General features: G+C 44.2%; 1 protein-coding gene across 7 annotated transcripts in view; it reads left to right on the top strand.

Moving 5' to 3' along the window:
* The first annotated feature begins 1,412 nt into the window (after positions 1 to 1,412).
* TSGA10 (testis specific 10) overlaps positions 1,413 to 26,522 on the top strand; it is a 302,307-nt gene continuing 277,197 nt past the window's right edge. For 2 of the 7 annotated variants that reach the window (XM_030201396.1, XM_030201399.1), the window contains exons 1-2: positions 1,413 to 1,587; positions 18,952 to 19,167. In XM_030201396.1, coding sequence (XP_030057256.1) covers positions 1,543 to 1,587; positions 18,952 to 19,167 — 261 coding nt within the window. In that variant the 5' untranslated portion in view covers positions 1,413 to 1,542. Of the gene's footprint in view, positions 1,588 to 18,951; positions 19,168 to 26,522 lie in introns of those variants that run through there. The other 5 variants (XM_030201397.1, XM_030201395.1, XM_030201401.1 and 2 more) reach the window with 3 other exon arrangements.

Genomic DNA, 26,522 nt, shown 5'->3' with positions numbered 1-26,522 from the left:
TTCAGGTGTATAGGGTCACAATTTTGGTTGTCTTTCTACATAAAATAGCAATCAATACAACTGAAACTATTTGTAAGGCGTACACAAGAGGTAAATATCTATACAGTGGATGCGGTCAGGCATTATTTATTAACATTTTTCACAGCACAAACACCAGTCGCCGAGTCGACTCTGTTGTTAGGCACGCCGCCGTCTCCTAGTAACACGCACGCACTCTTTAGCGTAACAATGTGAGCTTGAGCTGGAGTCCGTACCGGCTGCTTCTCTATAATAGCGATGTCTGCGAACTCAGACTAGAAGCGCGGGTTCTGATTCACTGGAGCGCTTTCTCTGCCGGTACCAGCTGCACTCGGCTGTTAGTTGTCTGGTGCCGGCTGGGGGGTGGGGGAAATAGATTTTTGTTAACTGGCCGGGAGGAGGAGCGCCCAGGAAGCCCGCTCCTACGGTACAGCCTGTGACGTGTAACCAGTAAGTGCCTGCCCAGTGCGTTTTCCTTCTTACTCGCACATAGCAACAAGCCACAGACCACAAAGACACCAGAGCTGTTTTTAGGTATTTACCTAGGATAATACAACAAGCAGCCCCACTAGCCTTCTCCGCGTCTCATATGTTGTCTCCTATTTTATTACTCTATTGGAGGCATTCCGTATTCGTGTACTGTTTTAAGAATGAGGGGATGTTAATTATGTAACAGTTCAGCCCCAGCTTTTAAGTATGATGACCATAGCCCTTGCAATTTCAGGTGTGTTAATTCTCTCAGCTGGGATAACCCTGAAGCACAAGTCTCTGATACGTGACGATTAAGAGTGGGTTTTTCCCCCACGTCCGGTGACATCATCACGTCAAACAAAAATAGAACCTGGCTGCTTCTGGTCTGATAGTTGAGTTTATTAAGGCTTTAATCACAACTGATTGATTGCAATCTAGGATCAGTATGTGTGTTGTTGTTTTTAAACCTTGCCAGTGCCCCTACCCTTGCTTCCCTTTCTGTGTGGTAGTGACTTCTGATTTTCCTCACCTGATTTAAATGCTCTAGTCAGCATGAGAGAAGAAATGGGAATAAGATGCACTGCATTTGCAAAAGTTATATATGATCTCGGTTCATGTGTTAAAATGAAAACGTAGGAAGCGGCTTAGTTTCCAGAGGGCAATAACCTATCTATGTTCTTCATGTAAACTTCCTGTTTTTTTTTTGTACCACGGCAGCGCAAGTGAAGCGCTTGCTTGCACTTTAGATTTTTTTTTTTATTTCTTTATTTGGGGTGGGGGGAGAGAGAAAGGAATGGTGGAGATGGCGAGGCGGATGCCGAAAGACTCCTGGTTTAGTTATAGAGAATATGCTTACTGCCTAGGGGAGGAGAGCAATAGATTAGAATAGGGAGGGAGGTGAGAGAAGCCTTATTTATTGTTACTTGGTTTTCTGCCAATTGGTATTCCGGTGCTGCTAAGGAGGGAAAACTAGGGAGGAGAGCGGGCAACTCGATTTAGAGAGAGAAAGATTGTGTGATTGCTGTAGGAGTTCAGGGTCAGTTGTGCGATGTTATGGCTTCAAAAAACAGTAACGAGAAGATGCGAATGGCAGCTAAGGTACACAGTTAGTAAAGCAGGAATTAATTACATTTATGTACGCTGGTGTAGTATCTGCTATGTAATGCTTGCATACACAGTATGAATGATTTCAGAATTGTGTTGGTAAAGAATGAGCCAGCCATCCAATTTTAATAGTAGAGACGATTTTATATCGGCCTGTATTTGATGTGTGTGTTGGGAACGCAATCGGCTACCCATAGAAACTTAAACGAGAAACTGAACTTTGGCTTTTAGGCACGCATACATTAGATGTTTGTTTTTCTTTTTCCTTATTTCAGAGCTTAAAACTCCGTCTCAAAGATTTTAGAAAGTCACAGAGTTATATATGCATTCTGGCAAATCAGGTTGCTATAGTGATAGTTTCTCATCAAACTGAAAGCATTCTTTGTAAAAACAAAAAAATGGCATAATTTTGCATTTGCTTCTTCAGTCGTGCAGTGATGTTTGTTTTTGTTTTTTTAATAGTAAATGTGTGATAGTAACATAGTAACACAGAAAAAGACCTGCACGGTCCATCCAGTCTGCCCAACAAGACAACTCTTGTGTGCTACTTTTTGTGTATACAGATAAGTTTTAATGTTCTTATGTCGTTACTCGTTTATGTCCATGCATACAAAGCTACTCAGTGATTTTTTTTTTTAATTTAAAAAAGCTCCACTATTGTAAAAATGCACTTTATTGTTGTAGAAAGGGGTATATTGTGTTCAGGAAGATATAATTATGTTAGATCGCCTGTGCTTTAACTGGTCTGCCTAAAAGACATTAATGGGCCGATCAGAAGCAAACACAGCCGCTAGAGGCTGTTAGCACTATACTAACACCTGCATTTGCTACTGCCCCATGATCAGAGCCCCCCCCCCCGAGTGTGTGAAAACAATGCACTTGTGGGCTCTGAACGCAACTAGCATGCAAAACAGGGCTGTTAGAGCAAGTAACATGCAAATGCATACTAAACCTATTCATCCTCAATGATCAGCAATCAGCGCGCTAAAGATTGGCTCGCTAGCCGTGGCAAACTGTACACCAGCTCGGAGCTGGTGTTAGGGTTTGCAGACCATTGGGAAGGAATTGTGAGTACTGTCCAGCATGCATTTGTTTGCTAGCAGGCCCCCATTCTCCTCAATGCAGCACCACTCCCCCCCCCCCGCAAGAACCCCTACCTGACCCCCCTCCAGTGGGGGGGGGGGGCTGGAGATCTGGTGGGTCTCCAGCCCCCCTAACCCTCCCAACACAAGTTCAGGGGAGCTGGAGATCTAGGGGGTCTCCTAACCCCCCCCCCAGCATCCCTCAGATGTCCCTGGTGGCCCAGTGGGCTGTGGGTCAATCCCCCCCCTCCCCACCTGGTGGTCTAGCGGCCCTTCCCCACCCTCCTACCATCAGTTGGAGGAGGGAGGTGGCATCCCTCCTCTTCCATTGGTGCCTCCTCGAAAATGGCGGCACCCAGCCCTGCCCAGTGCATCCCAGTGCTAACCTATGGAACTTCATAAGTCTAAATGCTTTGAAAATGAGCCCCTGAGTGCACCCTGGTATAGGGGATGAGGTTCGTTCATGTCATGATAGGTGCAAAATTAACCAATTTGGAGATAGCAGCTTTGAAGTGAAACAATTTGGTTGGTTAGGTTTTATGGAATCTAATTTGAAAAAAATTTTTTTTTTGTGAAAGGATAATGATCCTCTTGGAACAAACCTAGTTTTATCAATAACCATAATAAGGAAATGCTCTGGATTGTGATTAATCCCTTCTGTGCTGCTAAGGGTAGTAATGAACCTTACGGATAAATGTGTTTCTTGATATATCATTTTCACCAGCAGTCCTATATGCTGTTTATCTTCAGCATCTGTTACTAAACATTTATATAGCACTGCAATATTTTTGTTTATTTACATTTAATATACCACCTTTTTTCAAAGGACAAGGTGGTGTACAATTAACAGTGGAGTTATATTACTAGTTTGTCTTTCACAACAGGACAGCACAGAACAAAAGGCTGAGAAAAAAGAAAAGTTCTATGAAGTGCTGTTCAAACAAACATAGCAAAGGCATTATTGATTGAAAGCTGAAAATGTTCTAATGAATGAGTATCTCGTATATAAGAATTTGTCAATCTGTGTTCCTGGCTGGCTGGGTTGGTAACCGTATGCAAATGAGGTACTACGTGATCGGCTCGCCTCCAGCCTTCCCTTCCCTCTCAGTGTCCCGCCCTCGCGGAAAGAGGAAATTACATCAGAGGAGGGAGGGACACTGAAAGGGAAGGGAAAGGTGGAGGCGAGCCGAGCCTGCCGCCTTCACTGCCGCCACTGCGCCATGAGGCAAAATAAAAGTTTTAAAGGCAGGGCAGCAGGAAGGAAAGGAGGGCTGTTGTGGGAGAAGAGCAGGTGTGGGCTGAAGTTGAACTGGAACTCGGGTGCTTAAAAGGGGGGCAGGTGGGGGCTTGGGCGAGTCACTGGACATGGAGGGGAGGGCAGAGGAGAATTGCTGGACGTGGGAGGACAGGGGAGAATTGCTGGACATAGAAGGGAGGGCAGGGGAGAGAGGAGAAATCGCTGGACATGGAGGGGAGGGCAGGGGATAATTGCTGGGAATGGAGGGGAGGGGAGAAATCTTTGGACATGGATGGGAGGGGAGGGTAGAGGAGAATTGCTGGACATGGAGGGCAGGGGAGAAAGGAGAAATCACTGGACATGGAGGTGAGGGCAGGGGAGAGAGGAGAGTTGCTGAACATGGATCAATGGAGGGGAGGGAAGGAGAAATGCAGGATGTGGATGGAGGAGAGGGAAGACAGGAAGGAGATGCACATGAAGAGCCAAAGCGCAAAGAAACACACATACAGCTATGAGCGAAGACCAAAAGGCCCTTGAAAGGAAACAAGCCGCCGCTGCAAGGAAAAGGTCCAGGGTGGGGAATATGACTGATGAGCAAAGAGGAAACAATAAAAAAAGAAACATCGATTTGGAAAGGCAGAGAATTTAAAACATAATGGCGATTAGATGATAGCTTTGCTAGGGCCCGTTTCATTTTTCATGAAATTGGCTTTTTTTCTTGTAGATTTCATAAAACGCAAAGGAGTAAATGGTTTCACATAGGGGTTAATGTCTCTTGCGTCTCTGCTGTGTGCAGGTACGGATCCACATACTCGGATACTGGGAAAGCTATTCCTTTCCAGTGTTGTGTAATACCAACCACTTACATACCTGATTTCTCCTGCTGTCTATGGAAAATACCTGTTATATGTAAGCAACTTTGCTGTCCACTCATAATTCCAAAACTACTTCCCCTAGCCTGTTCACATCTATCTTCTACTTCTTTTATAAATTAAAACCTTTTTACCCTTTCATTCTTTTAAGATTAAACAAGCTTAATAAAAAGAACTCCTGGCTCTCAAAGAATCAGTCTAGCAGATGTCTGTGTGTTTAGAAGCCAGTTTAAATAGAAGTCTTGATGTGTTATGGCCTTTCCAGAAATAAAATGCTCTTGTATGCCTCTTGACTGGGGTCAATAGGCAAGCAAGAATTGTATTGGAGCTAAAGGTTTGCATTGGTTGCCAGTACTGTAATGGGGAAAGTTTAAAATGTGCTTCCTTATATTCAAAGATTTACATGGGCGGGGCCTGGTATATTTGAGAGAGAAACTAGAATGCAGTACATGTTCTCAGAAGGCCCCTAGGTTTCAATGTTCTCAATTGCTGGCCTGTTGCTTTGGAATTTGTTACCCAAGAAGCTGCTCTGGGAAGTGAATTACACTCAATTTTGGAACCAACTGAAGTGTTTTTGACAAGTTTTAACATAGAAAGTAGAGGCTAGATGTTTGTTTCTGGTAGGCAGGACTGTTTTATGTTTTACTGTATTCAACCTGAACAATGGAATTGACAACACCTTGGGTATAAAAGAGATGGTCAAAAATATTCTCAATTGTTGGCCTACCCCTTAATAGATCTCGTGAAGATATAGACATAATATGAATCTGAGACCTAGTATAAGGAGGAGAACCAATGGGACACCATGATATGAGAGTACAAATTATAGCAAATTCATAGGTTGGATTAAATGGTTGAGGAAACAAAATGGAATGTGTAATCTTTATGGATAGAATTCTAGCTGTGATAGGGAAGGGTATAGCAGTGGAAGTATATTACCACCCTTCTGGACAGAATGGAAGGAGGCAGTAAAAAGTTAACAAATTTGGTAACAATAATAGTGAGAATTTCAATTACTTAAATATTGATTATGGAAATATCATCCAGAAATGGTAGGGAAATAAAGTTTCTAGATGGAGCCGCTAGTCCTCCAAGCACTGAGAGGGGGAACTACTTTAGTTCTAGTTCTTACAGGAATGCAGGACTTGGTCAGTAGTATTTGCAACTCAATTAAATTTGTCATAGTCACTGAACGGAGGACACTAAAGAAAGTATAATTTGAAGTTGAAGGGGAAGACTGATGAGGAAATTTAGAAAAAGAGGATCATTTGCAAAGGTTAAAAATGTACTAGTTATTGAAGCTTGAAGAATACCACCTAGAAGCCCAGACCATATGTATTCTACACATTAGATAAGATCAAAGAAAGGCAAAATAACTGTCAATAAGGTTACAGGGTGAGGTGAAATAGGGTACTGAGCCTAAAGGATGACTTAAAAACATGGAAAACAAATCCAAGTGAAGAAAAAATATGAGAGAGTATGAGCACTAACGAGCTTGATGTACAGCTGACACATTGGGGTTGAATGATATGGTGTAAAAAGAGTAGAGTGTGTATGTGTTTGTGAGGAAGGAATGAAGTATCCCAGGGTGATGCTTTCTTCCTTAATCCTACGAGACCTATGGGTCTGGGAAGGGCTGATGGGATGAGATTGATTGTGGGGGGGGGGGGGGGGGGAGCAGAGAAGTGAATGTGTTGGGAGAGGGAAGGGGAATGGGCAGGGGAATGGAGTTGTAAGTGGCAACTGGGGGTGACTGGAACACTTTAGTGGATGTATAGAAGCATTGTACAGAGTGTGGTAATGGGATTTAGCACGAGAAGGGAAGTAGCTCTGGCACACTGAGGTGTATTTTCAAAGCACTTAGACTTACAAAGTTGCATAGGTTACTATAATATATGTAAGTTTAAATGCTTTGAAAATGAGCCCCATAGTAACCTATGCAACTTTGTAAGCTTAAGTGTTTTGAAAATGTGCCCCCATGTCAAATAAAGTGAATATATCGTGGAATTTAGCAGATATTGAGGCATATTTTCAAAGAGATGAAGTTTCATAGTAATGTATGGAACTTTGTAAGTCTAAATGCTTTGAAAATGAGCTCCATTGGGTCCCTGATAAAACAAAAGAAAATATTGACTACCTTAAGTAAGCAGAATGCAATGATTTCTATGCTGCAAGAGACTCATCTGGATAATAAGGAACATGAGAAGCATTAAAAGGGATAGGTAGGCTATTATTACTATTCTTCAGCACCCAAGTCTAGGAAAGTTGAAGTGGTGATTTTAATATGCAAGCTGGTGCCTTGGGTGGAGAGAAAAGTGATTTAAAAAACACCCCAGGAGGAAAGTATGCTTGTGTGATGTGGGAGGTGGGGAATATATGTGGCTGATTTCAACTTCTCTGTGGTAGAAATGATTTTTTTTTTTTTTAATTCTTTATTTATAATTTCAAAATTTTACATCACAAGAAAAACTTGTTACAGAAAAAACAGACCCAAAATAAACATTAGGATAAAATATCCAAAGAAAACTTTTATAATCATATATTGTATGTCTTCTTTAAATCACAAATAAGCAGATAAAGGGGGGCATGAAACAGAAATGGGGAATCAAAACAGGTATAATTTAAGGAAAAAGCTTAACACGCATTTTCTCACCTATTACAAATACTTCTAATCAGTTGTTAGCTTCCGCAGGTAGTTTCCTTGAATCCAGAAACACTCTTAATTGCTCTGGCTGAAAAAATATGTATTTTATTCCTTGATATTTCAAAACACACTTACTAGGGTAATTCAGATAGTACGAAGCACCTATATCTAAAGTTTCCTTTCTCATACTCAGAAACAATTTCCTAAGTTCTTGTGTCTGCTTTGTCACATCTTGATATATTCTTACTGTTTTACCATAAAACAATTCATTCATTTTTCGAAAGTATATTTTTTTTAACGCTTCAATATCCTGTTGGAAAACTAATTGAATAAATAATGTCATTCTTTCAGACTGTTCGGATAAAGAAACTTCCAACAGTTCAGATATATTCAAATTTCCTTCCAAGATTTCTTTTCCTGAGGAATTTTTGTTTTGAATGTAGTAAACTTTATTCACCGGAGGTAAAGTTTCAGGGGAATATCTCAAAACTTCAATCAAGTATTTTTTAAAGACTTCCAGTGGGTGATATTCCTATCTCTCTTGGGAAATTTAAGATACGCAAATTAAGTCTCCGATTATGGTTTTCAATTTGTTCAATCCTTCTTTTAATTATAAGTTTATCTTTAATCATTTCTGAGGATAAATCTTGTAGTTTTTTAACATCTTGTTTAATCTCCTTAGTTTGTGTAGAGAAATCTGTTCTAATATTCGCCAGAGATTCAGAAAAAGTGTTCATGGTACTCACAAGTGTAGAAATTTCCTTTGTGGATTTCTCTACGGTAGCTGCCAACTGTTGGAGAACAATCCAAATGCTCTCCAACGACACCGTTCCCGAAGCTGCTTTCAATAGCTTCAATTCGACGCCGGAACTCAAAGGTTCCAGCTCACCTGCACATACCACCTTTCCAGTACCTTCGATCGAGGTAGTCCCAGCAAACACTCCGGTTTCGGGTAGTCCTCTCTGGTTCTGGCGGCTATTGGGAGGGAGCGGCGGATGAAGCGCCGGAGGTAAGAGAGTAACATCCAGGTTCAAGTCCTCAAGGTTTTCCCCTGCCTTGACGACAGCCGGACCCCTCACGGCGTCCTGGGTGGAAATTCGCGAGGTGTACCTTTCAATCGACGCCTGACAAGGGGAAGAGGTCCGGGTTGTCGAAGCTTCTCCTCGGACCGTTCCCTTTCTTTTTGTATGGGGCATCGTAGGAAAAATTTCTTTAGTCGGCGTCGATACAAGAAAGGCTCTATCCTCGTTCAACTGCGTGTCGCCATCTTGACACGCCCCCCGAGATCTCGATTTTTTTCTTTTATAATATGGGTGCTCTTCTCCTGGAGTTGGAAATAGTGCTGGTGATATTGGCAGATCCCATACTGAACCGATTGCTAGTGGAAGAGCAATGGAGAAGGAAAAACCAGGAATCTTTGGATTATGTCATATGGGGAAGTTGGTGGATACATGGTGGGCACCAGAGATGGGGTTGTTACTTTTTAAAAGTACTGGCTTCAAAAGTAGTGAAGTAAAAGTAAAATGTTATCCTCCCAAAAATATTCAAGTAAAAGTACAGCGTCAAACTACTTTTTTATTACACAGTAAAAAGTATTAACAAGTTAGACCACAGAATCTGGTATGTTTAGAAGCAGTACTGTATTGTGAATACATACATTTCAACTTGTCTAGATCTCTGAGGGTACAATGGAACAGAAGCTTACTAAATGAAAGTACAAGTTTAATACTTTTAACAAAAATCACTCCCCCCCCCATGTCTGTTGAGGTTATTAAACAATTTGGACATGTCATTTGTAGTCTTTCATATCTGAGTTTATATCAAATGCTGAGTTAAGGTCCAAGAGTAGCTGCTTTGCTTACAATTCTAACAGGTAGCAGAGCATTAATTCCTAGGCATGAAATACACCCCCCCCCACCACCACTACAGACACAGCAGCATGTTCCCATGCACCTTCCTACACATCTCCATCCACCTTTTCTAGCCCCCCTCCCTGCATAACACACACACTCCTCATCCACCTTTTCACATCCCCCTCCCCATACTCCAGGCCCCTCACTCTATCTTTTCCAGCCTCCTAACTCGCCTCATTCACTTTTTCCAGCCCCCTGCTCACTCCATCCATATTTATTCCAGCCCCCCTCCTGGCGCACACACAAAAGGTATTTTATTCCAGCCCCCCTACCTACACACACAAGCCACTTTTTCCAGCCCCCTACCTACACACACACACCAGCCACCTTTTTTCCAGCCTCCCACATACCTCATCTGCCTTTCTTCACTGCCCCCTCCCCATGTTCCATGCCCCTCACTCAGTCCATTCATCTTTATTCCAGCCCCCCATGCCTCATTCATCTTTTTTTTACAGGCCTCCCCATATGCCCTTGGCCCCTCCCTCCCTGCACCCTCACCGGCTTCAGTATGACATGAGGAGGAGCAGTCCAGCAGCATGTCAGGGCTGCTTCCTATTCCTCTGCAGTCTTGGTTCTTGGCAGTTTCTTTGAGTCATGGGGATCTCCAGGGGACCAAGTTGGCAGAGGAGCAGAAAGCAGACTGATATGCAGCTGGGCTGCTCTTCCTCTTGCTGCCATGGAGGTTGAGTGTACAGGGAGAGGAATGTATAGCAAATAAAAGTTGCAGGGTACAGACCAATTTCTGAGCTTTTGTGCTGGTGCAGCTCATCTGTCCCGCCCACAACTTCTGTCCTCTTGCAGTTACCAATGCCTCCTGCTGCCTTGAGCCTCTTTTTTTTTTTTTTTTCCCCCCAGGCTCTCTCCTCACTGCGCAGGCGTGGAGCATTAAAAAAAAGTCTTCTGTTTGCAAGTGAGAGTTCCACCCTTTCCGGTTCAGGCTGTGCAGGGATTAGGTTTTCCAAGTGATGTCAGATCAAACTTGCATCTGATTGGGCACGAACATCCAGTCCCAGCTCAGCTGTTTTTGGGGCTAGACGTTCGGGCCCAATCAGCAGCAGGCCACGTCTGACACTGCTTGGAAACCCCATAGAGGGGGAGAAGCAGAGGTATGGAAAATACTAAAAAAAAAAAAAAAAAGTTCTAAGCAAACGTACAGCTTACTTGTAATGAGTTACATTTTTTTGCCATTCTTGTTACTTGTAATTTGTTACAAGTAAAAGTACTGCCAATTGTACTTAAGTACTCTAATAAAAGTACAGGTACTTCGTTACTACTCATCTCTGGTGGGTACTAGAGGCGTAGTTAGGTGGGGTGCCAGGGGAGCAGCTTCTTGCCCAAATGGACTTCCAATGCCGCCAGCACCTATTTTTCAGCAGTCCTTCATGCCTATGTAGTACGTGCACCCATATGCAGTCCGCTTCCCTTGGTGTCACAACCTGGCTACGCTTCTGGTAAGTACTGCATCTGGATGATGGCATGTATACACGTATTTTGAGAGCTCTCCCCACACAGAATTGGTTGGATTATGTTTTGATATAAGATTATGTTTTCCGTTGCGTGGAGAGTGTGGACATTGGACAGTTGCTGTTATCGGATCATTCTCCCGTAGTTATGGAGTTTTGGTTTGAGATACCAAATAAGATGAGCCTTTGGAAGATGCCTCTCGGTGTACATGTGGATTCTGATGTTTGGAGTATATTAGAGTGTAGTGGAAGGAACATGAGAGCTTTACTGTTCAGTACCAGAGTAAACCAGAGTTCTATTGGGAAGCTTCTAAGGCAGCTCTCTAAGAGTGAATTGTATGATATGTGGCAAAGAAGCATAAGCATATCAATAATAGCATTGCAACATTTTGGAGAGCAGCTTAGAACAATTCAGAAGAAATTGATGGTAACCCCTACTCCAGAGCTGCAAGAGTAGCACTTTCAGATGAGAACTGAGTTGCATTCTTTTATTCATTGGCACTCCTTGCTCGCTAAACCGGTTAGAACCAGTTTAAAAACCACGTTGCTGGCTCATTAGGTTTTGTGCATCTGGGCCATAGTGGGGAAAAAGGAAACCTCGGGATAAGAAAGCTACTTGAGCTAACCAGGGAATTGCAGATGCATAGACTGGGCCAATGTAAGAAGGAACACAAGGCACAATACCCTGAGTCTCTGAAAAAAAGCTAGATGATATTTTGAGCCAAAGGACTATGGCACGCATCCGGTTATATTAATTAATTAAAAAAATTAATTTAAAAAAAATGTCAAGAAAAATGTCAGGAAGTATTTTTTCACGGAGAGAGTGGTGGATACTTGGAATGCCCTCCCGCGGGAGGTGGTGGCGATGAAAACAGTAACGGAATTCAAAAATGTGTGGGATAAACATAAATGGATCCTCAAAAGCTTAGCAGAGATTCGGTGGCAGAGCAGTGGGGGGAGGTGGGGCTAGTGCTGGGCGGACTTCTGCGGTCTGTGCCCTGAAAATGGCAGATACAGATCAAAGTAGCACATATGAGTTTATCTTGTTGGGCAGACTGGATGGACCGTGCAGGTCTTTCTCTGCTGTCATCTACTATGTTACTATGTTAATATAAATTGCACCGATGGGGAAATGGGACAGGCAAATTGTTGGCAGGTTTGATAAGACCATCGGCTAACCCCCCCCTCCCCCACACTCACACAAATTGCTAGCCTTAAAGGAGTGGGGAGGGGGAAAGAATATTCACTTCAGAGCAGGACATTATGAACCAGTGTGTTTGTTTCTACCTGAGTCTTTATGACAACGGCCTACGTAAAGAGAGAAGAGGGAGAGTTTCTTTCAAGACATGATGCTCTATACAGTGACAGAAGCACAGTTCTACTCTTTACACCCCAATTCCAACCCTGGAGATTGTGGAGACATTAAAAATCTAAAACTAACAAAATCACCAGGGCAGATGGCTGTTCTGTATACAGAGGTCTGTAGAGAGGTTTCTTGCAGAAAGTACAGTGTCATCCCTGTGTAGTAGTCCTCCCCAAACCTGGCAGAGACCAGGTTGGTAGGCTCATATGGACCCATCTCGCTTCTCAACCAAGATATGAAAATTAGTACAGCTATCCTAGCAAATAGCGTAAGTATAGTTATCCATGATTTAATACATCCAGATCAAGTGGGCCTTGTTCCAGGAAGGTATACCTTGGCCAATATAGTGAAAGTGGACCCAGCCAGCAGGCGGGAAGGTCTAGTGGGGGAGATTTTATTCTGGCGAGTTTGGATGCAGAAAAGGCATTTGATAAGGTCACTTGGGACTACATTTTTTTTTGGTGGAAGAGTGATACAGTATAGTGGGCCTTTTTCAAGAATGGATACAAATTTTATATAAGGCAATTACAGCACAAATTAAAATAAATCAGAAGCGCACAGTGGCTGTAGTTGGAGAGGATCCTTTACCAAGTTGAGACAGATGGAAGATATACAAGGAATCAGTGTTTGGGTGTGTTGTGTAGAATAAACATGTTTGCAGATGATATGATGCTCTTCATAGATAATGTGAATATAAATGTTCCTAAGTTGATACACAGATCCAGCGGTATGAGAGGGCTTTTTCAGGCCTTTGCATTAATTTTGGAAAATCAGAGGTTTTGGCAGTTATTAGGTCATGTGCCTCAGCAACTCTGCAGAGTTTCCTCCAAAATGGACAGAAGGAGCTATAAAAGTATTTAGAGATTTGTTTGAGTGCAGACAACAAACAATTATACCGAAAGACCATAGACCAGACTGCTGGAGGTGAAACAATTATGCCAGAAATGGCAAGTCTACTTGTATCCCTTATGGTTTGGGTAGCTTTTGTAAAGATGGTACTGCTTCCAAATTTGCTATATCCTTTGCAAATGCTACTTTGTGAAGAATAAGGAAGAGCCTGCAAAGAAGCCTGATAGGAACATTTTTGGGTGGGAAGGGGACAAGAATTAGATATGGGTAGTTTACCCATGATAAGGAGAATGGAGAGATAAGGTTTGCCCAACTTGGGACTGGTGAGTATGTTTAGGTGAGGGGTTAGGGTAGGTGGGTCTTTATGTAGCTCGAGCAAACCCGGAATTTGAGACAAGGATTTGTATCATGCTTTTTCAACAGTGAAGTTGGAAAAGGGGGAAGATATATGGGGCTCCATGAGGAAATTAAGGGAAGAGTTTCCCCATCTTCGATTAACGGAAAGTTAGATGGGAGGTACTAAACAGTGGGGGATAAATTTTCTAATTTGGATAATTAAGGGTATCCCCAGACCTGAACAGTGTGTCAATGTGATATTAGCTGGATTGAGAGGAAAGTGATGCAGAATACCTACATGTTTTAGTGGGGAAATGGGTGGAAGACTTGGGAGAGAAAGTTACAGAGGGGGCATTGAGGAGGTATTTTACAAAATCACAAGGAATGCGAGCCTCAAGAGATTCAATATAAGATGCTGCATCGGGCATATATTCCTCAGTGGTGGTGGGAGTGGGAAATGAATGTGTTTGTAGGGGGAGGATGATGATTGTATTAAGTGTAAAGCTACCACTGGGATGTTGGTACACAGTTGATAAAGTGCCCAAGCCTGGGAGCTTCTGGATAGTAATTTTGGAATACAGAGAAGTACATTCAGAGAGAATTTGGGAATACGTTCAGAAAGAAGTGGCTTGGACGTATCGGTTATTGTTTGTTTCTAGGGATTGGGGAGCACCTGAATAATAAACTACTTTTCCGTTACGGGCAAGGTTTTTTTTTTTCAAAGTGACTTTGTTATTGGCTAAGTGATATATTATGCACCATTGGATGGTGGAGGAACATTCCCCAGTACAAATGTGTGAGGCTGGGATGACTGAAATGGCACACTGGGAATTAAAGGGATCCAATCTGCATAAATGGGGTAGAAGGAAAGAATACAAAGAACTATGTGGAGAATAGACACTGGGGGAGAGGACAGGGATAAATTGGGAGGAGGAGGAGGTGTTGGGAAAGAGGGGGGGGGGGTTCTAATTAAAAAAAAAAAAAGGGGGGGGACATATCAAACCATGCAGGAGCATCAGTTTGGAGATTAAAAGGTAAAGTGGTGTGGTAGCCATGTTAGTGTACTTTTAAAGGTAATAAATAGAAATAAATCATAACATAGAAAAGAAAATAAGACAATACCTTTTTTTATTTGAACTCCGTTTTTAGATTAGCTTTCAAAGGTAACCCTTCAGATCAGAAATAAGCAAATGTTGACAAGTATCAGATTATGTGAGTGATCACAAAGGCATTCCGCTGACAGTCTTACAGAAAGAGGGTGGGGTGAGTTAGGTGAGAAACAGAGAGAGCTGGTTGGATGAGAGACAGAGAGAGTTGGGTGGCGGATAAGAGGGTTGACAAAGTGGTATAATTTTATGGTTTATAGTAGGATTGAAAGCCCAGATCTTTAAGTCCTGTCTGGTGGGTGTCAAAATATTTCATCATTTTGACTTCAAAGGTCTTAACGTTCCTAGATTGTCTTAAAATTTCCTTTTAGTATTCTCACCATAAGATCATTGATGCAGTGTTCTGGCTTTGTAAAGTGCTGTCCCACAGAGGTGACATCCTGGTTGATATTGGAATGTTTAATATTATGTCTGTGTAAATTGAATCTCGTCTTATCATCTGGCTTGTTTCTTTCAAATGTAAATTATATATTGAGCAAGTTTTTGAGTATTTATTTGCATTTGGTTTTCTTGGTTTGAACCAGTAAAGATATTTTTTTAAAAACCCTGAAAAAAAGACACTCCTCCTGTGCATTTATACCATGGAGATATTTAAAAGTCGCTATTTCCCCTCTTCTGGTTTTCTTCCAAGGTATACATTGTTAGATCTTTAAGTGTACCCATATGTTTTATAACAAAGACTAGTAACCATTTTAGTAGCTGCCCTCAGGACCAACCCTATCCTCTTTATATCCTTTTAAGGTGGTGTGATCTCCAGAATTCTGCACAGTATTCCAAATGAGGTCTCGCCAGCGACATACAGAAGCACTATTGCCTCATTTTTTTCTACTGGTCATTCCTCGATCTTTACACCCAAGCATCTGTCTGCCTTTTGCCATCACCTTTTGTACCTGTTTTGCTAAGTTAAGGTTGTTAGATAACATCACCACCAGGTTTCAGTCTTTCATTCACAGAAGCATTTTATTCCCCCTCCCAGTACTGTTCTGCTTCCTTGGGTTTTTGCAGCCCAAGTGCATGACTGGATTTTTTAGCATTAAATCTTAGCTGCCAAAATTCTAGCCATTTTTCAAGCTTCACTAGATTCCTTCTCGTACTATTCACACCCTCTGAGATGTTTACCCTCTTGCAAACAGTACCATTCACAGAAGCAAACTACTACTGCAAACCTTTCCCAACCTTCTGCAATATTGCTTACATAAAAGATGTAAAGGACCGATCCCTTTGGCACACATTTGATAATGCTCTTATCCTCTGAGTGAACTCCATTTACTCCTACCCTTTGTTGTTTCCCACTGAACCAGCATCTGACCCAATCAGTCACTTTAGGGTGCTATGTGTAGTGCTTTTTTTTTTTTCTAGCAGAAATAGGTGCCATTACTGGCATAGAAGGCCATCTTTAAGAGATGGGATGATCACCTACCGTGTTTCCCCGAAAATAAGACACTGTCTTATATTAATTTTTGCCCCCAAAAATGTGCTAGGTCTTATTTTCAGGGGCTGTCTTATTTTTCAGGGAAACATCGGGGTTGGCCCGCCCGCCCTCCGTCGCTCCCGGAACTAACCTTAAATGCCTCCTTTCACCTTCGCAGCAAGCAGCAGCAGGGCAGGCAACTCCTTCCTTCCATGTCCCACCCTCACCTGATGTAACGTCCGCGAGGGCGGGGCACAAAAGGAAGGAGAGGTCTGCCCTGCTGCTGCTTGCTGCGAAGGTGAAAGGAGGCGTTTAAAGTTAGTTCCGGGAGCGACGGAGGGCGGGTGAAGGGGGGGCCCGGCGACCTTGGGTGGGGGGGGGGGGGGGGCGGCCTGGGGGCGGCCTTGTCCGGCTCTCGGCGGCCCTGCTTTCAAACAAAAATTTGCTAGGTCTTACTTTCAGGGGAGGCCTTATATCTAGCAATTCAGGAAAACCTCTACTAGGTCTTATTTTCGGGGAAACAGGGTAGGGACTTTGCCCCTATAGTAGTCACGCCCTCTGCAACCAGCCACAGAGTCTGTGAAAAGGCCTTTTTCACAGACCTCTAACTGGAAAAAGACAAGGTTGAGAAACGCTGAATAGAAACTACTGTTGTGGAATGCCTACTGAGAACATTTGTTTTCCCAATTCAGGGAAAATTGGGAATGGGAGAAAAAAATACTCGTTCTTCCTTTGCTTTGATTTAGATGCATACTTGAAATGAGGCTTGAAAGCATGCAAGCAGCAGGCCCAACAGAGTAATATACATTTATTTATTGGGGTTTATTAACCGCCTTTATGAAGAAATTCACCTAAAGTGATGGACATGAATAATGAAGGATAACTGCTTGTTCATATTTGGTTATGACTGCAAATATTGGAAGATTGGCACTGAAGCTGTTCTTTTGGAACCTTATAAAAAGGTATGTTATGGAGGAGTTGAATTTTTACTGGAGCTGATGAAAAGGAAATGTATATGCTGATTCTAAGTTGTGCTATGTGACGAGAAATTGCACAGAGTAGGCTGGTTTTCTCACCACCTCTTCAGAGGTGTAGCTAGGTGGGATGCAAAAGGAGCAGCCACTTCTACAAATGGATTTTGAATAAAATGGCACCTATGCAGATCAGCCCTTCAGCTTCACACTGACGCCTATGTTAAAAAAACGTCTGCTGCCCCTGACATTAAAACCTGCCTATGCTTCTGCTCCTCTTACCTCTGTTCCTTTTTTTTTTTTTTTCTCTCTCTTTTTTTTTTTTTTGTTTTCCATATGTTTCCTACTGGTGCTGAACATTATAAACCGTGAATTAAGATTAGAAGAATAGTTGAACAGAAACGGTGCATGTTTACTTAACTGATGGGCAGATGATCGAAAGCCCCATGCTGTTCCAAACAATGCTCTAAAAATAGCGCTGGAACAGTGCAAGGCTTTACTGCCCCTATGATCAGAGATAATAGCATGCAAATTTATGTGTGCTTTTAGCTCTGATCATAGGGTTACTTCTGCAGAAGGATTGTACCTGGGCATACGCCCAAGGCACAATTGTCCCGCAGACGTTGTTTGACATGTCTAGGCTGTCAAAAGCCTGGATCTGTCAAATAGCAGAAGAGGTTCGACAGGTCCGGGATTTTCCTCATAAAACACAAGGTCTTGGAGGTCTGGTGGACCTCCAGGTCTTCCACCACCAAAGCACAAGAACGCTGTTGGTCCAGTGGGGCTGTTAGCTTCCCCATCCCACCCCCCACCGAACAAAAACACCCTGGTGGGCCAGTGGGACCACAAGCTTCCCCCAACACACCGAACAAAAACGCCCTAGTGTTCCAGTGGGACCGCTAGCTTCCCCCCCCCCCCCCACCGAACAAAAATGCCCTAGTGTTCCAGTGGGACCGCTGGCTATACACCCCCCTCCCCCGGCAGCCTACCTTGTGGTAGTGGAAGGAGGGAGGGACTAGCACTCGCGCCTTCCCAGAATGGTGGCTTCCCACCCTGCCCAGTGCATCCTTGGATGTGCTGGGTGGGGCTTACACTGGGCAGGGTGAGACGCTGCCATTTTGGGAAGGCACCCGAAGAGGAGGGAAGGAGTGCTAATCCCTCTCTCCTCCCACTACCATGACACAAGGTAGGCTGCTAGGGGGAGGGGAGCAGATAGATAGCGGTCCCACTGGACCACAAGGGCATTTTTGTTTGGTGGTGGTGGGGGAAGCTAGCAGTCCCACTGGACTGCTTTGGGGTTGGGGGGCCTTCGAGTGTTTTTTGGGGGGGAGGGGCGGGCTTAGGTTTCACAGGTCCAGGAGAAAATCCTGGACCTGTCAAACCTCTTCAGTGGGTTTCCCTCATTCCTCCCTCCTAGTAAACCCTAACGCCAACTCCTAGCTGGCTTAAGTTAGTGGTAGCAGCACCCTTGTTTGGCACGCTGCCCGCTGATTATGAGGGATGAATGCGAGAGACCCTTGTTTGCATGTATTTGCATGCAATTTGCATTCAGAGCCAGCAAGCGCGTTATTACGTGCGCTCACCAGCTCTGATCATCGGGGCAGGTGCAAACACAGGCTCTAGTATGGCGCTATTTATTTATTTAGATTTTGCTCACATCTTTTTCAGTAGTAGCTCAAGGTGAGTTACATTCAGGTACACTGGATATTTCTCTGTCCTAGGAGGGCTCACAATCTAAGTTTGTACCTGAGGCAATGGAGGGTTAAGTGACTTGCCCAAGATCACAAGGATCAGCAGTGGGATTTGAACTGGCCACCTCTGGATTGCAAGACCGGTGCTCTAACCGCTAGGCCATTCGCTATTGGCCTCTAGCGCCCGTTTGCTTCTGATCATTGGCCCTTGAGTTACTTTAACAAAATTACTTTTCCTTCATATTTCTGGAATGTGGTGCAGCTAGAGCAGATGTAAATTTATAGGATTAACCTGATAAAATCTGATAGTGTCTCTTCTGATATGCTTATCCTTTTTTTGTGTGTGTTTTCCTTTATTAGATCGAAGAACTTCAGCAGAAAAACCATGACTTAGAGTACCGTGTCTTGCAGCTGCAGGACAGCAAGGAGGCTGTAAGTAATCAATTGGAAGTTTTAACTCGCAAGAATGAGCAGCTATGCAAAGAATTGACTGAAATTGATAGATTAGCAGAGCAGCTGGAAGAGGACAAAGAGTTGGTGTGTGATACTGCTGAACAGGAAATTGAAGAAGCACAGGTAATAAAAAAACAATTGTATGTTCAAAAGAATTCTAATACAAAAAGTACCTTAACTGTAAAGGGAAGAAGGAAAACGTTTAATCACACTTCCCATGTTATACGAAATAAAATTTTCTGCTAGAGAAATGGAAGCTTGGAGCTAGGTGCACTAATAGTGTTCATGAGACTCAGGGACTCATTTTCAAAGCACTTAGACTTGCAAAGTTACGTGGAGGGGCATAATAGAAAGGGGCGCCCAAGTTTCCTGAGGGCGTCCTCGCAGGACGTCCGAGCAAAGGGGCGGGGAAACCCGTATTATCGAAACAAGATGGGCGTCCATCTTTCATTTCGATAATACGGCCAGGGATGCCCAAATTGCGAAATTTAGGTCGACCTTAGAGATGGTCGTCCACGATTTTCGGCCATAATAGAAACCGAGGACACCCATCTCAGAACCGACCAAATCCAAGCCATTTGGTCATGGGAGGAGCCAGCATTCGTAGTGCGCTGGTCCCCCTCACATGCCAGGACACCAACCGGGCACCCTAGGGGGCACTGCAGTGGACTTTACAAATTTCTCCCAGGTGCATAGCTCCCTTACCTTGTGTGCTGAACCCACCCCCCCCCCCCCCCAAAAAAAAAAAAACCCAAACCCACTCCCCACAACTGTACACCACTACTATAGCCCTAAGGGGTGAAGGGGGCACCTACAGGTGGGTACAGTGGGTTTTGAAGGGCTCACATTTACCACCTGTCACCTCTGTGGCCGTGACCACCCTCAGACTTATCTTATTTCTGGGGGTCAGCTTCTAAGCTGGCTTCTGCCTATCCTTTCAGGAGTAGTTTTCCTTCTGTGTGCTGGCTGCTTCCAGCATGGCTCTCATTATTCCACTCTACTGCACCTGGGGGTGCTGCCTGAGTTAGCTCTACCTCTGTCCCCAGCCTGCCTCTGTTTGCTCCTCTGTGCTGCACCTAGGTATTCTAAGTCTCTCTATGTTCTGTGTGCGCTCTGCCTGCTCCTTGGTTTGTGCTCCTCTCACCCGCTGGTGGCCAGAGCCAGTGGCTGCCATAGTTTGTCTTGCTGTTCCTACCTGTTCCAGACTTTAGCCGAGTCTGGTCCGGTTCTTCCAGGCTGCCGGACTTGTCTCTCTTGTTTGTGCCTGGACAGCCTCCGTAGTTGCTTACTGATGGCTGCAACTGCTCCTCAGGTGTTGAAGGGCTTTATTAATCACTTAGAGACTGCAGCCTTTGCCTTTGCATCGTCTAAGGTCCCTGGTATGTTAGAGTGCTCTGTGCACTGCTACCTTGTCCAGTTCAGTGTGAGTTTCTAGCTTGTTACTAGTAGCTTGGGCATAGCTTTTCTTGTTGGCTTGTGCACAGCTTTACTAGTTCTCTTGTGTGTTGTGTTGTGTGAGTTCCTAGCATGTGACTAGTTAGCTTGGGCATAGCTTTCTTGTTAGCTTGTGTACAGCTTTACTAGTTTTCTTGTGTTTAGCTTTCTGGTTTTCCCGTGTGTGTTTTCCTTTGCTTCTGGAGCTTCAGCCCTAGTCCTGTCCGCTGCCAGTACTCCTTGCTACTGGAGCTCCAGCCATAGTCTTGCTACTTGACCTGACCATTGCCTGAATCTGACTACTCTCTGCCTGCTGCCTGACCCGACTACTGCCTGAACCCCAATACTTGCTGCCTGACCCGACTACTGCCTGTACCCGGATATTCTCTGCCTGTGGCCAGACCTGACTATTGCCGGAACCTGGACATTCCCTGCCCGTCTGCCTTGCTTTCGCCTAGGTGCCTGGGGGCACTTCTGTATCCTGATTCCTGTTGTTCCTGCTTGCTTGTTCCAGTTCTGGTTTTCCTGTAAGCCCTACCGGCTGCCCGAACCTGAGGGCTGAACCCTCGGGGAACGGTGGCTAAGCGTAGGTGAAGCCTAGGTCCAGTGTGTTCCTGTCTTGGGGGTTCCGGTCCCGTGTGTTCCAGTCCAGTGGGCTCCACTCCAGTGTGTACCAGTCCAGTGGGCTCCACTCCAGTGCGCACCCGTCCGGTGCATTCCAGTCCTGTGTATTCCAGTGCAGAACTCCAGTCCGGGGTTCCAGTCCAGCCTTGCCTCGTCTCTGCTTTGAAGGTGACCTTGCCTGCCACTGCCGCTCCATGGTAGTGGTCCAAGGGCTCACAACCCAGTGCTTCCAGGGAAGAAGCCTGACACCACCACAAGTGTAACAGGTAGAGGGAGGGATGGGCCTGGGTCCGCCTGCCTGAAGTGCACTGCACCCACTAAAACTGCTCCAGGGACCTGCATACTGCTGTCATGGAGCTGGGTATGACATTTGAGGGTGGCATAGAGGCTGGCAAAAAATATTTAAAGTTTTTTTTTTTTTTTTTTTTTTTTTAGGGTAGGAGGGGGTTGGTCATCTGGTCAGTTCGGGCACCTTTTTGATGCTTGGTCGTAACAAAAAATGGACCAAGTAAAGTCACTCAAGTGCTCGTCAGAGACACCCTTCTTTTTTCCATTATCGGTCGAGGACGCACATGTGTTAAGCACGCCCCAGTCCCACCTTCGCTATGCTTCCGACACGCCATCGTGAACTTTGGTCGTCCCCGCGATGGAAAGCAGTTGATTATGCCCCAAATCGTCTTTTGATTATGCCAGTTTGGGCGACCCTGGGAGAAGGATGCTTATCTCCCGATTTGTGTCGAAAGATGGGCGCCCTTCTCTTTTGAAAATAAGCCTGATAGTAACCTATGGAACTTTGTAAGTCTAAGTGCTTTGAAAATGAGCCCCTATCCAGCTTATAATCGAAAGTGATCGCCGGCCATCTTCCGACACAAATCGGGAGATGGCCGACGATTTCTTAAAAGCGGCGAAATCGGTATAATCGAAAGCGGCATTTTTGACAGCATCGCCGCTTTCCCGTCGCTTCGCCAGCGAAGTTCAAGGGGGCGTGTCAGTAGATTAACGAAGGCCGGGACATGGGCGGGCATGGACGTGGCTACCAGATGGCCAGCTTTCGCCGATAATGGGGGGAAAAAAAAGCGGCGTTAAGCAGTATTTCGCCGGCTTTACTTGGTCCTTTTATTTTCATGACCAAGTCTCAAAAAGGTGCCCCAACTGACCAGATGACCACCGGAAGGAATCGGGGATGACTTCCCCGTACTCCCCCAGTGGTCACCAACCCCCTCCCACACTAAAACAATAAAACTAAAAAACTTTTTTGCCAAATGCCGTACCCACCTCCATGACAGCAGAATGTGTTGTATCCTCCGACAGCCTTTCCCTGGTTGCGATGTGGCTCTCGGGTGAGTGTGACACCTTTTCTGTTAGGTGCCCTGCAGAATCACATTAGCAATACATTGTGGTGGGTGTAGGGTACTGGGCTCTACTCCCATGGTGTTTTTCCCCCCTGCTAACTGGGTCAGAGTGTGCCCTGTTTTGTTTCCTGTTGTAGTCCATGCAGTAGTGGCCATTTTTGTAAGCCAGTTTTAGATCCCTTTCATGTGTTACCCACGTTAGAGAACGTAGTTCTTACCTTGAATGGTGCTGAAAGAGGGCATTGTACACCATTGTGCCAGCTCTGACCTACTGCTAATCTTAGTACCAGGGGACTCTTTGCCAGTGGGGCACAACCTCTGATCTGCAGTTAACTGTGAGTAAACGTGCTTATTTCAAGAAAGGACTTTTTCAGAGAGATTAGTCTTCAGGTGTGAACTGGTGTGTCAAAGTTATACCGCAGCAATAAGTCCTGGAGGCTGTATGCAGGTCCCTGGAGCAAATTTAGTGGGTGCAGTACATTTGTGGGTAGTGGGTTTGGGGGGCTCAGCTTCCAAAGTACGGGAGCTATGCATGTGGGAGGTTTTCTGAAGTCCACCGCAGTGACCCCTAGGGTGGCTGGTTGGTGTCCTGGCACGTCAGGGGGGCCAGTGCACTAAAAATGCTGGCTCCTCCCATGGGCAAATGCCTTGAATTTGGCTGGGGTTTGAGATGGCCGACATAACTTTCCGTTATCGCTGAAAAACAAACCCGGCCATCTCAAACCCGGCGAACTCCACAGCATTTGGCCGGGCTAAACCATATTATCGACAAAAAAGATGGCCGGCCATCTTTTTCGATAATACGGTTCCGGCCAGCTGTAGCGCTGCCGCCAACATAGATCACCGGCGATCTATTTGGCTGGCGACATTCGATTATGCCCCTCCACGTAACTTTGTAAGTCTGAAAATACACCTCATTGTCACCTAATGATTGCATTAGAGACTAGCAGGTGAACAGTCTCTTGCAGTGTTTGGTTTAGGAGGGAACCACATTTGCTTTAGTGACTGGGGGGAAGGAGCTTATGATTTAAAATTGGGAAAAATCCCAGGCAACCATGAAAGATAGCCTATGGCACTGTAGACTTAATTTTAAACCTCCTTCTGTCATAAATATACAGTTCTATGGCAATTTTGATGTTTTAAGGAAAACGTACAGAACTTGTGACACACTTCACAATACCAGGGCTATACATATATGTGTCTCCTAAAATCGATGTATCCTCTCACCCCCTGCCAAAGATGCTTTAAAATTGTCAGACATAAAGGAGATAAACATGAATCTTTGAAAATACTATCACTGTACACACAGAAATCTAGAATGGTCCCAAAGGGTGTGAAATATGCTGAAAGTGGCTCCATATAGGCAAACACATGCATGCCTGTGCCATACATGTGTATCAAATGTTGTCCACGAGGCCACTTGGCCATCACAGCTGGCCATGTAGTGCCTGCAGGAAAAAATGTCTATTTTGGATCTGGCAGTGGCAATAAATAAGCAGCGTTAGACTATAGTAGCACTAAACTTGCAGTTGTTCAGTGGTATCTGTACAGCATCCTCTTGTCCTGGCTCTGGTTGCAGCGGTAAATGCCTAGAATTGCGCAGCAGAGGGAGTGAAACTTTCTGAAAAAGAAAGTGACTTCTGGCTCTTCTCATCCTGCACAATGAGGCAAGGCTTTTTCAGGAGGTCAGGTGGTGGGTCCCACAAGCTTTAACAAGAAGGAGGAGATCTGGAAGACCCTGGGAAGGTAGAACCTATGCTGCCCACAAGCTCATCACACTTACGTGAGATCATGGCAAGCTATACAGCTACCAAGCTGTTGATTGCACATGTATCCAGCTGCAGGCATCTGAGGATACAGCACAATGGCAGGGTAGTCACACTGCACACATGCTGCATAGCGCAGCTCCCATGTGTACTAACACAACCATAGACCCCAAGATGTCAACCACACCTGTCCATCACATCTACCTGCACTAGCCCTGGCAGGACTGGCCGCAATGTATGAGCCACCCCATCAACTCCCATTATCCCTTTACATCCAAACAATTATAGTGTTGTGACAGCAGATGACACCTTGCTTTGGAGGATGTCTGACAAATGGTCCAAACAGCAAGCTAACCCCTCCTTCCACCATGTGCTTCCCTCAGTATAGAGGCCAACTGAATTTTGTTTTTTGGCATTGAAACTGGCCTAAAATCTCCATACTTCAGTTTCGGCCAAAAATGCCACCCCCATTTTGCCCCTCCCTGACCATAAGCATCCCCCTCCCTGGGCCAACCTTAGAAGCCCTGGTGGTGTAGTGGCCTCATCGTGGCATGAGCAATCCCCAGTCACTCCTGCCTATGCCAGGTCCACAGTCAAAATGGCTGCCATGACCTCTCGTGGCAGCCATTTTGAGATTGAAGCCAGTGTGGACAGGGGTGACTGGGAATTGCTCCTGCCCTGATGAGACCACTAGACCACTAATTGTGGATATACAGAAAACCCGATGGGACTAGGTGTGCCCCGAGGACTGGGTTGGGAATGGCTGCCATAATTCACACAGCCCTGGGTCAAATGGTATCTAAGAGCAGCCATACGGGGTTAGACCAATGGTCCATCTAGCCCAGTATCCTGTTTCCAACAGTGGCCAATTGAAATCACAAGTACCTGGCAGAATCCCAAATAGTAGCAGGATTCCATGCTACCAATCCCAGGGCAAACATTGGCTTCCCCCGTGTCTATCTCAATAGCATTTTCCAGGACCTTGTATAAATCTTTTTTTAAACCCAGATATGCTAACCACTTGTATATTCCTTCCTATGTTAGGCCTAGTACTAAAGGCTATTACACACACTGTAACCACATCCTCTGGCAACGAGTTCCTTAGCTTAACTATTCATTGAGTGAAAAAATATTTCCTCCTTTTCGTTTTAAAAGTATTACCATGTAACTTCGTTGAGTGTCCCAAAATCTTGGTATTTTTGAAAGAGTAAAAAAATCGATCCACTGATGGTTATTTATGGAATAAAAATGTATGAGTGACTGTAACCGGTGCCCCCCCCCCCCCCCTTGCTTTCTTTTTGGGCATTTATCACTTGTTTTCAGACGTTCTTCTCTCAGCTTTTTACTGAAATTTAAACATCAGATCTCTCTCGTCCTATTGGCACTCTTTTACATATTATCGCCTCCATATATTGCACAGCATTATAGCATTACTAACATGCTGGGGTTTTTTGCTGGGTTTTTTTTTTCTTCTCTCTGTCTCATGGTAGGCAATATACCCTAACTGGTTGGTTTCTCCAATCTTGTTTCATTGTATCTATAAGAACAATTACGATTAACACATTGTTTATTCTATGTGTTCTTTTACAAGTTGGGTACTTTGTTATCTTTATCATAATCGGTAGTGGTTTCCTTTGCAATATATGTTTTATTTAGAATTCATTGGTTGTCATTCACTTTTCATTACTACATCGTTATGATATTTTATTGTTACGTGTATATGGCACCACATAAATTTTTTTTTTTTAATATGTATGTACTTTTTATGAATGTGGTATTATTTTTTATAAGCTGTTGACACTATGCACACTGGTTATCACGATCTGTATTGCCTGTATGTGCTTTTTATATATCTTTTAGACATTTTATGACTGTTTTTATTAATTATTTGTTATTTGTATATGTTTTGTTGATAGACTCCTGAGGCAGGCGTTTTTATGCCGAAACACGGCCTGTGTTGGATCTTTTTTCAAAATTAAAGGCCTCTATCTCAATCCTGAAAGCCCAGCTGTGCTTTTTTTGCTAATGAAAACTTATGAGGCACAGATTTGATTGAACTACATTGCATGATAGTTTAATTGCAGAAGTTGTGAGCTGTTTGGTGATGCTCTTTTGTACTTGCTTCATGTGTTTGATTTTAGTTGTTTTAATGATGTGTTTTATTTATTATGTATGTATGTATGTATTTTGTAACCTGCCTAAAATTTGAAGATAGGAAAAGGAGTGTGGTAGCCGTGTTAGTCCACTCTTAAGGTTATCAATAGAAATCAAACAAAATAAAACATGGAAAAGAAAATAAGAT

The sequence above is a fragment of the Microcaecilia unicolor genome, chromosome 4 (genome assembly GCF_901765095.1).
Source record: "Microcaecilia unicolor chromosome 4, aMicUni1.1, whole genome shotgun sequence".
Taxonomy (NCBI): Eukaryota; Metazoa; Chordata; class Amphibia; order Gymnophiona; family Siphonopidae; genus Microcaecilia; species Microcaecilia unicolor.
Note: the sequence above shows the minus strand (reverse complement) of the source record. Positions and strands in the feature narration are given on the sequence as shown.